Consider the following 13,771-nt stretch of genomic DNA (forward strand, 5'->3'; position numbering starts at 1 on the left):
AGCCTGATTCCCAATAATCCCACAAACAAGGCATAAAGTCAATCTTATTCAAACTGCTAGTATTTGTATTTATATGAGAACTTCCTTTAAAACCAGAGTAGTTGACACAATGGCATTTAAAAATCCACCCCTTCATTCCTTATTATGTACAGCAATTCAAATACTGACTGCTATTTGCACTACTTAAATAGCACCTCCAGGTTTGGAAATTTAGGATGGTGAAATGTTAATCCTAATCAGCATAAGGATTTAAATAAAATATGTGGTGAGAAAGCTCATTTAGTGGCCATTTGCATTTTGCAGAATCTTCTTACATACCAAAACAAGTTCAACCATCATGGGATTTCTCTTTCTTTTGATTTTTTTCCCCATAAATATCTTTTTTTATTTTCAGGTTTCACTTTTTTGTTTGTGGAAAGTGCTGTTTTGGGTATCTAAGCATTGGCACTCCCACCTGACCATTGGAAATAGGAGAACATATGTAAAAGAATGAAAGGTTAAAAGGATAGAAATATTACTGGTCTTCTACAACAGGGGTCCTCAACCTTGGCAACTTTGAGACTTGTGGACTTCAACTCCCAGAATTCTTCAGCTGGCAAAGCTGACTGAGGAATTCTGGGAGTTGAAGTCCACAAGTCTTAAAGTTGCAAGTTTGAGGCCCTCTGTTCCAGAATGGATGATTCTTTTAAATATGGACAATTGATTCTTTGGCTAGATTTACGTATTAATAAGGCACAAGGGATAATTTCAATTTTAACATGGCATGTTGTCTGAACCCAGCTATTATATCTGACCCACAGTTTAAAGTACAGGTAGTCCGCAACTTATGACCACAATTCAGCCCAAAATTTATGTTGCTAGGTGAAAAATTTGTTAAGTAAGTTTTGCCCCATTTTATGACTTTTCTTGCCGCATTTATTTAGTGAATAAGTGCAGTTAATAAATTAGTCACGTGGTTGTTAAGTGAATCTGACTTTCCCGTTGACTTTTCTTGTCATAAGGTCACAAACTGTGATCACATGACCCCGGGACACTGCAACCGTCACAAATATGAACCAGTTGACAAGCATCCGAATGTAAATCACATGACCATGGGAATGCTGCAATGGTCATAAGTGTGAAAAGTGGTCATAAGTCACTTTTTCCAGTACCTTTGTAACTTCGAACGGTCACTAAATGAACTGTTGTAAGTCGAGGACTACCTGTATGCATAGATAATGTAAAGATTCAAGCTGCCTCCCTTTTCCCCCCAAATATTTCCTTTGTGTCCACTATGCTTCTTGCTCTGAGATATCAGAGAACATTCATCAGAGCTAATTTATTTTCTAGCAAACGTGTACCCTGTGCTGATTATGCCCATCATGGGAGCAATGTTGTGAACTGTCACGTATTCCATTTTATGAGAATGCCCACAATGCATTTTCAAAATGTTGTATATACTCTGCCCCAAAGGATTGTCTGATCCTGAATTTAGCTTAGCACGTTATTTTTATGAAGCTAATTCTGGTTCATAATTCAATAAACTGTAGTTAGTCAAAGGTTCTTAGAGCCCAGATATCACAGTCCTCTCCTAAGACTAGATAGCTCTGCAAAACAAAATAAATTATGGGTAGTTCTCAACTTACGACTATTTGTTTAATGACTGTTTGAATTTACAACAGTACTGAAAAGAAAGGGGGGCTTATGACTGGTCTGTACACTTACTGTCATCACGGCATTCCCATGGTTAAGTGATCAAAATTTGGCCATTTGACAACTGAAGTACGTTTATGAGGGTTGCAGCATCCTGGGGGGTGGTGTCACGTGACTGCTCTTTGCAACCCTGCCAGCTGAATTCTGACAAGCAAAATCAATGAGGGAAGTTGGATTTGCTTAACAATCGCATGAGTCACTTAGTGACCATAGTGATTCACTTAAGGTCCACAGCAAAAAAAGGTTGTGAAATCAGATGCAACTCACTTAACAATCATCTTGCATAGCAAAGGAACTTCTGGTCCCAACTGTGGTTATATGTTGAGGACTATAGTCAGGGCTGCCTCTACTCAAATCCTAGGAAAGAAAAACCCTTTGCTCCATAGATTTACAGAAACTGTGGTTTTATTAGGAAAGAAGTGACTTTTCCCTAAATCTATGGAGTGAGGAGGTTTTCTTTCCTAGGATTTGAGTAGGGGCAGCCCTGACAACTACCTGTACCTGTGTTACAATGTTTTTATGTTTTTGTTTTTATTTTTTAATTTTATTTTAATTTTTTTTTATTGTTACAATGTTTTATATCAATTTTGCTAGCCAGACTTCCCAAAATGAACCCTGGGAGTTATAGTACAGAGAAGATGCCAAAATATTTCACAATAGATCTATAGAGCCAATAAAGCCCTCTTAGTGCTACAATCTACTGGAGTCTGGGTACAAAATAAAAATTCATTAAAATAGGTCAGGCAATTGAAAGACTGCCTTTATGAACCAAACATAATTATTTTTAATGAGATCATTAGGACTTTGCCTATGACACAATGTTGGGCTTGCGTGGATTTTTGCAATTGCAAATATATATATATAGCTTGGGAGAGTGTGGAAATCTCTTACATTAGAAATTTAGAGATTTGTGTAATATTGTTACTGGGTTGGCTACACTTAAAATGATGGATGAGTAATAACAAGAGCATCAAGGAAATAACAAAAATAAGTGATTTTGGCATCTCTTTACAGCCATCTATTTGTCAGCTAAGATCTAGGTAATCCCAAAAATGCTGTAATGTCTTAAGGAACATGTTTCTTTCTTGATTTGGTAACTATGGTAAAATGAATATATCTGGAGCCATTGGAAACTCAGGCTGGCTCAAAACCTGATTAAATAACTGAAGTCATATTTCATTTTTTCCTGTGTGGTTTTATCTTAATATTTTTTTTATTTTTTATTTGTTTTCTAGTGGCTTAGGATATATCACGGGATCAAGTGTCAAGCAAGTAGCTGGAGATTGGCACTGGGCCCTGCGGGTGAGTAGTGAGCAGGATTATCATATCTGCATTGCAGAAATCTAAGTAACCACAAGATGGCAGTAAAGAGAGATAGGACACTCCAACTCTTGGCTGCTATCTAGTGATGATCCAGTTTTTGCAGCCTTTGTATTGTAGCTCCAATAATGAACTGTTTAGATTTAACACATTTGTGTTAAAAATTGAATAAATATCATGCCTCTTTCCCCCTGATTTAAGCATAATTTATAATTCAGTGGAAACATAATGGCCTGATGTATATTTGATGTACCTGATATCGGTGGTAGTAAGCCCTGATGTGTGGTTTGTTTGGCTTGAACTTAACATGTTCTGCAAACCTAGCCATTACAATGTGTAAATCATAGTATTTGGCTTTGTGTGAATGTACAAATACAACAAGCTGTGATTTGTTTATTCAGCTTATGGTGTGCAGAGTGCTGCTTGTGGAGAAAAGATTTGATGGAAATGAATTTTTTATCCTCTTATATTATTTTGGACATAAACTTTTGCAGTTGAGTGTGATTGATAATAGAGGTTAATTATGCTACAATTATAAGTAGGCTAGCAAATAATTAATTTGTGGGTGTTGCTTACTGCCTGTTTTTTCCCCATACATATTTATTCCTTCAAAAAAAATCCAGAAACTTTGGATGATATGAATGTAGGATCTGGACAACTTTCCTGTGACCTTTCTAGTTGTTCTCCATGGTCAGCCAAAGATGTGGCTTTTATTATAATGTCACTGGTGCAGATGAGGCCAGCGTTTGACTCACCATTTTTCTTTCTGAAGTGCTTGATGGGGTTGAAGTAGATAGGAACTCTGTAGCCCCGAAATGACTCATTTGGGTTCAGTTAATGTGGCTGTGGATTGTTTAATCAGATCCAGGAGTGAAGCGATTGGACTCGGCTATTAGTGGCTGAGTTAATGTGTTTTGTACACAGAGACACTGTGTTCCTGAGGTATATTCAGAGGTATTTGTAAAGGTATATGTGGGAAGATGATGAGAGCCAGAAAAAGGACAATTGCATACTTTGCTGATTTTTTGCATTCTGGTAAGCAGAATGTTGTTCCCAGCAATCCATTCCTGTTGTCCAGTGGCGTAGCGTGGGGGGTGCAGGGGGGGCCGGCCGCACCGGGCGCAACATCTGGGGGGGGCGTGCTCGCACTGAGCTGCTCAGGGAGCCCCAAGGGCTGCACAGAGTCGGCTTGGCTCCGCTCTCGAGCTGCTCTTTCTTGCAAAGCGAAACGAGTCCGGCAGGTGAGATGGGCGGCCACATAAACTGAATAAAATAAATAGAAGCGCCCAACTCTCCGCCCAGGCTCAGGCCAACCGCAAGCGCCCCGCAGGCGCCCCAGCAGGCTTGGCCGAGCGAAGACGGACCCGCCGGCCGGCTGGCCTAGCTTCGTGCGCATGCGTGGCTTTATTTAGCGGGGCTCACGTGTGAGCTTGAATGCAGTGGCTCTTGCAGGTCGGAGCCCCGCCCAGCCGCCCTCGAGAGGGACCCGGAAGCATCCCGCATGCGCGCGACTCTTCTTGGAAAGTCTACGCCGCTGCGGGGCGCGTCTTTTCGGCGGTGCCATGACGTCACCGGGTTAGGGGGCGCAAATTGCCCCGGGTGCTGACAACCCACGCTACGCCACTGCTGTTGTCCTCCAGTTTTCTTTGACTTTTTGAGTTCTTCAGCTTTTTTCCGTTCAGGGTTTTTCCCCATTCCCCCCTCCCCTGTTTTGGCAAACCTCTAAACTTGCCAATCGGAATAACAGAGTTGGAAGAGACCCTGGAGGTCTTCCATTCCATCAAGCAAGAGACCCTATACCATTTCAGACAAATGGCTGTCCAATCTCTTCTTGGAAATCTCCAGTGATGGAGCATCCACAATTTCTGAAGGCAAGTTGTTCCACTGGTTGATTGTACTTATTGTCAGGAAATTTCTCCTTAGTTCTAGGTTGCTTCTCTCCTTGATTAGTTTCCATCCATTGCTTCTTGTTGTTCCTTCAGGAGCTTTGGAGAATAGGTTGACCCCCTCTTCTTTGTGGAATATTGCTATCACGTTACTCCTAATCCTTCTTTTCATTAAACTGGACATACCCAATTCCTGCAACCATTCTTCATATGGTTTAGCCTCCAGTCCTCTACTCATCTTTGTTGCTTTTCTGTGTGCTCTTTCTAGAGTCTCAACATTGTTTTTATATTGTGGCGACTAAATCTAGATCATCAACCAAATTATCTCCCTTTTTAATTGGTATTATTTTGAGTGCATACTGTAAATGTTGGCACTCATAAACTGATCCTCAAAGTAGAAAGAATTACAGTGAAGTGTTAGTACCCCATAATGGCTGTCATGACTAATCTGTACCATGATTAAATGTTCCTATTACAAAGATCTGAATTAATTTTAATGCAACTCCTGCCCATTCACCTCTCCAACTAAAAAAAATGTCAGAGAAAAGGACTGTATTTAATCCAGTTATATATAAAATTTGGCCTAAAACTGAAACAGCTAGTTTCATGTCTAGTTTAATGAAAAGAAGGGGGGATATGATAGCAGTGTTCCAATATCTAAAGGGTTGCTATAAAGAAGAGGGGGTCAACTTATTTTCCAAAGCACCTGAAGGCAGGACAAGAAGCAATGGATGGAAACTAATCAACCAACCAACCAAGAACTAAGGAGAAATTTCCTGACAGAACAATTAATCAGTGAACCAACTTGCCTCCAGAAGTTATGGGTGCTCCAATATTGGAAAAAGAGATTGGACAACCATTTGTCTGAAATGATACAGGGGTTCCTGCTTGAGCAGGGGGTTGGACTAGAAGACCTCCAAAGTCCCTTCCAACTGTGTTATTTTGTTATTCGGCCAAATTTAAAACCTGTATGATGTATTTTTGCCATTTCTCACTGAGATTTCCGCTTCACCTCTTTTTCATAGCTTCTCTTTCATTTATTCCTCTCATTTGTTGGAGCACATACAAAATCTGTTATACAATTTAGAGCGCTTCTGATTTATTCCAGTTTATTTTGAGATAGGTAGTAAAGGAGAAGTGGCCTCAGTCCACTGTTCTTAATTCCCCTTATTATTAATCATAAAGGATTTTTTTTCTGTTTGGGGGTGCATGAGAGAGGGGTAAACTTTGTCTCACTTCACATTTCTTTTCCTGCACCGAGCTGTTCTTACTTCCTTCTATTTTATCCCTTTGGCGATGTTGATAAATGTGCTAGAGAAGACTAGCACACAATGCACACAGCAGACACAAAAAAATATTGGGCTAGATGGAAAAATAGCCAAGAGGAAATAAGACGGCAAAACTGCTTACTGACCTTTGACCCTGCTTGGATTCCGGCCATCAGAGAGGTGATCTCTGTTTTCTTGTCACTGGCCCTCTGTGGAGGTGGAATTTCAGAGATGGTGCCATTTGGAGGTGTTGAATATCATCACGTGCCTGGTTTAGAATAAGCATCTCTGTGCGGGTTAATTAGTTCTGTTTTGTAGATGAGATAGAATTTGCATGGCATTTTAAAGTGCTCAGAGGACATGGAATGCATGATTTAGGTGGGTGTTTGTTTGTTTTTTACTTCAGCATTATAAATTGTGCCAGCACAATTATCCTTCATATAGTTCATGTTGTAGATTATGGGTAGGTTAAGACTGCAAGTGAATTAATGAAAGAAGAGAGATTCAATAGATAATAGCTTTGTCTATTTAGCAAGGAATGGAATGCGTTAAGTAGGATGTTACTCCGAAATATTTTATGTTGTTGGTTGTCATATATGTATATCTTCATTTATTTTATAACAAATTGTATAGCGTTACAGGTAGTCCTTGCATAGTGACTGTCTCATTTAGGGACAATTTTCACTTGATATGATAATGAAAAAGTAACTTTACAACCAATCCTCACATTTATGGCCTTCTCAGATCTGTAAAGCCAAGGAATATTGAAGTAAGATCGTAAGCACAGTCACAGTTAGCTAGTGATTTGTTTAATGACCAAGTTGCCAACTGTGATCACTAAACAAGGCCTACCTGTTTGCTGTTGACTTTGCTGCTGGGATATTCTGAGTCAACATAATTTTTGATGGTGAGGTGGAACTTCCTTGGGAACCTGGCTATGCTGCATGGAATGTCTTAGGAGTTTGGAAAGGAGGGCATGAAAGTTGTATGACATTATATATGACATGGAAAAAGTGGACAGGGAGATTTGCTTTCAGACTTATACTGCTGGACAACCAGACTGATTCCGATTAACATGGAATCAAAACTTTACCTCACTAAATTCACTTGTAGGAGAAGAAGTTCTAAAAAAGGGCTGCTTTTGAAATGATTTGCCTACATAGCCTCTTCCTTTCAAGTGCTATAAATAAGTTGTCGTGCATGGAGATAAATAATTTGCCCTCCAGACTTTTCAGACGTCAGTTCTGAAGATTCGACCCCATCATTCCAATCTTTTTTTGCAGTTCTCAATGTAGGAATTTCTTAATTTTATAAGAAAAACTAGAGGAGGTGAGTCAGAAAGATGAATTTCTGTTCTAATCTAGGAATCCTGTTCTTTGACTTGAGTTTTGATGTCAGGTCATTTACTTTGGGCTATTTTCTTAAGTTGTTTTTTTTCCCTCTCTTCTCTTCCAGGTTTCTCCACTTTTAGGTATGATTACAGGGACCCTTATCTTGATATTTGTACCAGCTGCTAAGAGAGGCAATGCTGAACAACTGGGAGCACAGCTGAAGGCTAGGACCTCCTGGCTGAGGGACATGAAGGCCTTGATAAGAAAGTAAGGCAACCTTGTTTAATTAAGGTTGGTTCTTAATTTTGCTATGTTAGAAACCAACTTGAGATACTTTACGGGTGCAAAACCAGACAACTGAGGCTAACATTTTTAAAAATTGCCTCAATATTCCACTTTTCCAGCTTCTTTTTCATGAAGCTACTGATAACAGCAACTGTTTAGCATAATATCAACACCACTGATGTGCTAAGTGGCTTGTATATTAGAGAAATGACAACAGTCCTTCCCTAGAGGACTTTTAATTCCTTTGTATCACCATGTTAAGCTGGTGTGGTTTTTCACCCTCTTTTGTCACAGAGATGCAGTTTTATGGTAGAAATTAAGAATAACAGAGTTGGAAGGGTCCTTGGAAGTCGTCTAGTCCAAGCCCCTACTCAAGCAGGAAACCCTATACCATTTCAGAAAAATGGTTGCTCAATCTCTGCTTAAAAACCCTCAACTTCTGGAGGCAAGTCGTTCCACAGATTAATTGTTCTAACCATCAGGAAATTTCTCTTTAGTTCTAGGATGGTTCTGTCCTTGATTAGTTTCCATCCTTTGCTTCTTGTCCTGTCTTCAGGTGCTTTGCAGAATAAGTTGACTCCCTCTTCTTTGTGGTAGCCTCTTAATTATAGCCGCTTAATTATAAATTATAGATGTCAAACTCTGGAAAGAGTTTTTAAGATTACTTCTGGGCTACTGTATGAGTAAGAGGGATCAGATGTTTCCTGGGGCAGATCTGGTTTCTTTCTTCTACTCTGTTCAGAAGACTCACTTCATTTACTGACCTACAACCCCCTTTGTCTTCAGTCGCAGCTATGTCTTTTCATCCCTGGCTACCTCTGCTGTTTCTTTTGCCACGGGAGCTCTAGGGATGTGGTTCCCTGTTTACCTGCATCGGGCCCAGGTTGTTCAAAAAACAGCAGAGATTTGCACTTCACAGCCCTGTGGGACTAAAGACAGGTGAGGTTTTGTTCATATTCCCCTATAAGCTACAATAGATTCCCTCACTATATGTTCACATATGGTTGGCTGTATTTGCTTTATGGTATAGCAGATGCTGCTCAAAACCTCCAGAGGAAGAGTGGGCAGAACACATTTTAAATGAATAAATGGAATTGCCGTGTCCAGAGACAGCAAGCACGAACATGCCAAGAGCTGGAAGGAGTTAGATAACTGAAGGAGAAGGTTATTATTCACAAGCCCCACTTGAGTGCTTCTCGGCAGACAGGCCTGTTTGGCCACAGGACCAGAAGACCTTCGCTGGTTCCTCAGATAGTTAGAAACCAAACCTTGCTGCTTAGATGCGGTTCATTTGAGGATACCATAGGCTGGGAGTGAAACAAAAGGAGCATTAGACCTTCTTTAGTGACCATCATTGGGACTGGCAATTCAGTTGTTAAAGAGAAGTGGTCACTCAGTGAAACACCACAATGTTATGATTTTACTTCAGTTTTGCTTTATAGACCTGCAAAGGGTCATAAATCCAAGGACTGGCTGTAAAATTACTTGTTCATGCAAATGGTGGCTAAATAAGTCAGTCACTAAATGAGGACTAGCTGTACTTTTTTCAGTTCAGGCTGTTCTTTTGGGCTTTCTAGAGATACCCAGTCTTAATACTTGGTACAATCCTCAAAGCTTTTTATAGAATTTTTTTAAAAGCAGGAATTTATTTATTTTTATTTCTTCCTGCAGCCATGACAGTGTTTGAGTTCTGAGAAGAAAATAAAGGCAGGACGTTACATCTTAGATTCTATTTGCTCATATAACTTCAGTTGACAAGTAGTGGCTTTATATGCATTTTTATTTTTTTCCCTCTGTACTTTTGCCTCCTTTGTTGTCTTAATTGTCACAACTACCATGAGAGGCAGAGATTCGTACTTTGTTTAATGATAAGATAAATGAAACTTGAGTACATGATTTGTTTAAGAATGGTTGAATGCGGGTATTATGTCGTGGGCTCTGATGAGCAGGAATAAAGACACACAGTTGAGTACAGAGAAACTCATTCTTTTATTAAGCTGGAACTGTATTGAGAACTTGGGTGCACCCCGCCACAATATATAGCCAGACCCTCTGGTAGCAACCAGTCGGATTAAACCCATGCTTGCCGCCCAAAGTTGACCAATTGGAGGACCGGAGATGTCCTGTCTGGGTTGCTGGAGAACCATTAGTTCTCCAGCAACGCACTTGGTGAGGTACCACAAGCCCAGTACATAACAGCAGGCATGATGTGGCAAAGGATAGCTTGTCCAGAGATGCTGTAAGTTTTAAATAAACTTCTTAAATGCAAATATTTTAAATTTTCCATTTATTGATCAACAAAAAACTCAGATCTCAGTTATGAAAGAACATAGAATACTAGAATACCTATGAAACATGAAGATCTCCAGAACTTGCATTTTTTGTTTTCTGAATTCTTTTTTAGGGGCTTAGTCCATCAATTTCCATGTAGCACCTCTTACTCATAGCCTTGCTTTGCTAATTCAACCCTCCCCACTGCCTCTCACCTACTGCCGTGTGTATAAAAATAAATCTACCTAAATGAGAAAAGATTTTTATTTCTGGAATCGTTCTGTGTCCTTAGCTTGATCTTTGGAGCCATCACCTGCTTCACTGGATTTCTGGGTGTGATCACTGGGGCTGGAGCTACCAAGTGGTGCCGGGTGAAAACCCAGAGAGCGGATCCTTTGGTTTGCGCCGTTGGGATGCTGGGATCAGCCATCTTTACCTGCTTGATTTTCGTTGCAGCCAAGAACAGCATTGTCGGAGCCTATGTAAGTGGTCAGTCTGGAGAAGGGGAGGATGAAATGGATTTGTTTCTCTTCCTTTATTCATCTACCTACAGATTGTTGTTGTTGTTGTTGTTAGCTGTGAAGTCGTGTCCGACCCATCACGACCCCATGGACAATGTTCCTCCAGGCCTTCCTGTCCTCTACCATCTTCTGGAGTTCATTTAAGCTCATGCCTACTGCTTCAATAACTCCATCCAGCCACCTCATTCTCTGTCATCCCCTTTTTCTCTTGCCCTCAATCTTTCCCAGCATTAGGCTGTTGTCCAGTGAGTCCTTCCTTCTCATTAGGTGGCCAAAGTACTTGAGTTTCAACTTCAGGATCTGGCCTTCTAAAGAGCAGTCAGGGTTGATCTTCTCTAGGACTGACCGGTTTGATTGCCTTGCAGGCCAAGGGACTCGCAGGAGTCTTCTCCAGCACCATAGTTCAAAGGCCTCAATTCTTGGGCGCTCAGCCTTTTTTATGGTCCAACTTTCACTGCCATACATTGCAACTGGGAAGACCATAGCCTTGACTATACGCCCTTTGGTTGGCAAGGTGATGTCTCTGCTTTTTAGTGTGCTGTCTACCTACAGATAGTCCTCGAGTTACAGCTGTAATGGAGTTTACCCATTATGGTTGTAAGTCTTGGCTGGCCCGATTTTACGATGTTGCTTTTGATGGTCGTTAAGTGAACACAGCAATTGTAAAACAAACACAGTCATTAAGTAAATGCCATGGTCATTAAGCAAAGCCATTGTTCTCTATGCCACAGTTTTGCCAAAAATTGGAAGCGAATGCCAGCTTTTGGCAAAACCATCATGAAATTCGATCACATGACTGCAGGATGCTGCAAAAGGCCATAAATTTGGCCAGGTTGCTGAGCAACCAGAGTGCAGTCCTGTGACCATGTGGGGTGGCTGACCGTCAGATCTTCAGATCGGGTCATAAATCCCCCTTTTTAGGTAAGTCGTAATTTTGCTACGTAATCAGTCATAAATTGAGGACTACCTATATTCAGCCACTTAATTCTGCTTTTTGATTAGAGGAAGGGCTATAGAACAAGAAGCTCGCATTGTAGCCTCTCACTAAATCCCTTGTTTTCCTGAAAATATAAAAACCTGGGGGGAAAGGCAGTGGGGCGGGGGGGAGAATTGCCCTTACACACACACATGCATATATATATATCATTACACACACACACACACACACACACACACACACACACACACACACGTTTGTAGGGTAGGGTAGGGGAGAATGGGGATGAAACAATTATATTTTTTCCCCAGACCTTAACAACTCTATTCCCCTCTGGACATTTTAAATCTCAGGAAGTACGAATTCAGAATACCTGTAAACACCTAGTTCCTTTCCCTGCTTTTATGATAGCAAAGAGGAAGATAAATGACAGTGCCAAATACAGTGGTACCTTGGTACTCATCGTTAATTGGCTCCGGGAGGCATGACGAGTATCAAAAACAATGAGTACGAAACAATTTTTTCTCATAAGAAATAATGTACTGGGTCATAAGGCATCTGACACTGGCAAGTTCTAACTTGTGCATTAAGTACCAAACAAACAATGAGTACCAGGACAAGATTTTCTCCTCAAAATGTGTTAAGTACCAAATTTGATGAGTTTCAAAGCAGTTGAGTACCAAGGATATGAAAACTCTGCATGGAGTCTCCACACTTGAAAATGGACCTTAGCCGATGCTTTAATGTACTAACGGGTGGCCTTGATTCTATTCCAATGTATTAAGTTCCATTTATACATTATTGATGCAGTTCTTTGAATGCTGAACCTTCTGTAGTCAAAATGGTCCTGGCAGTAACAAAATTAACACCTCTGAAAAGTTTTTGGAAACATGCACAAAAACAATTAGAAGTGACGTAAAACAAAGCTATTCCAAGTGCTTCAAAATCACCACTTTGCATTTTGAGTTCAAGACAATTGAAAATTGAAATGTTTGTTTTACCTTTAGCTGCAACCAGAATCCTTCTATTGTGTAATCAGCCTACATATTTAGCCTCTTCCTCAACAAGGCAGATTCCCTTTCAGTGCTTGATGGAGTTCTTTTTTTTAACAAACCCCAGTTTTTCAGCATGCTCTGCAGCTTATGCTTGTATTTATGTCCATGTTTATACCGGTAGAATTATTGTTAGCTACTTTAAGAATTTAAGGAAGTATATAAACACTACAAATCAGGCAGAACATATGGCCTTGCAGATGTTGCTAGATTCTAGCTCCCTTTATCCCAGCCATAAGCCATGTTCAGTAACATCTGGAAATTCCCTGTTCCTGCTATAAATAAATTTCTCACCATAGTTGACCTCTACCTTTCTTGAAATACACAGAATTCTTGCCAGTTTCTAATCTTTCTCCTTATAAACATATAAAAAAATATAAACTTATAAACCTTATAAAAAATACAAATATTTTATAAGTATTTCTTTAATAAATAAAATCACAAATCATTAAAACAAAAAAACCCATCCCTCCCTGTCTCCTCCTCCCCTTGATAAGGTTCAGTGGATGTTGACAGTAAATTGCCGTGCATTCGGTTACATTGGGGATACTGCCTTTAAAACAGAACACCAAATTGTGGGATATTTCTCGAACATGCATGAGTAAATTTTGTATGTCTAACGTTTCAACCACAGGTCTGCATTTTTATTGGTGAGACTCTTTTGTTTTCAAACTGGGCCATCACAGCTGACATACTTATGGTAAGTGGATATGAATGTATACTTGAATCACATTTACTGGTATAGGGCTATATGTATGTTTTGCAATTGGGCCAGTGGCGTAGCGTGGGGGGTGCAGGGGGGGCGGGCCGCACCGGGCGCAACATCTGGGGGGGCGCGCTCGCACTCGCAGCTCTCTGCCCCTGCCTGGCTCACTCACTCTCTCTCACTGCAGTGCTGGCTGTGCGAATCCGATCCGAGCCGCCGGGTCGCCGCCCACTGTGGAGGGGGGGTGCCAGGCGTGCGGTGTGGTGCGGAGAGAGAGCGAGGGACTATCTGGGGGAGGGACAGTGCAGCGGCCGCCCAGCGCAGCGCTGAGCGCGGGTTAGGGGGCGCAAATTACTTGCCTTGACCCGGGTGCTGACAACCCACGCTACGCCACTGAATTGGGCAACTGTTGTTGGACTCAAACACGAAGCTTGGACTATGTGCCTAACATTAATGCATTTCCCTAGTTACAAACTAGATAGAAGACTAATCTAATTAAAAA

The 13,771-nt window shown here is 40.8% G+C and overlaps 1 protein-coding gene across 1 annotated transcript in view; it reads left to right on the forward strand.

The window, feature by feature from the left end:
* The window catches only part of LOC308671550 (sphingosine-1-phosphate transporter SPNS2-like), a 156,276-nt gene that overhangs the window by 104,445 nt on the left and 38,060 nt on the right, over positions 1-13,771 (forward strand). Inside the window, exons 5-9 of the mRNA XM_081333797.1 lie at positions 2,928-2,994; positions 7,622-7,764; positions 8,569-8,721; positions 10,346-10,535; positions 13,198-13,263. Coding sequence (XP_081189923.1) covers positions 2,928-2,994; positions 7,622-7,764; positions 8,569-8,721; positions 10,346-10,535; positions 13,198-13,263 — 619 coding nt within the window. The remainder of the gene's footprint in view (positions 1-2,927; positions 2,995-7,621; positions 7,765-8,568; positions 8,722-10,345; positions 10,536-13,197; positions 13,264-13,771) is intronic.

Source organism: Vipera berus (assembly GCF_964194415.1).
Source record: "Vipera berus genome assembly, chromosome: 1".
NCBI classification, from domain to species: Eukaryota; Metazoa; Chordata; class Lepidosauria; order Squamata; family Viperidae; genus Vipera; species Vipera berus.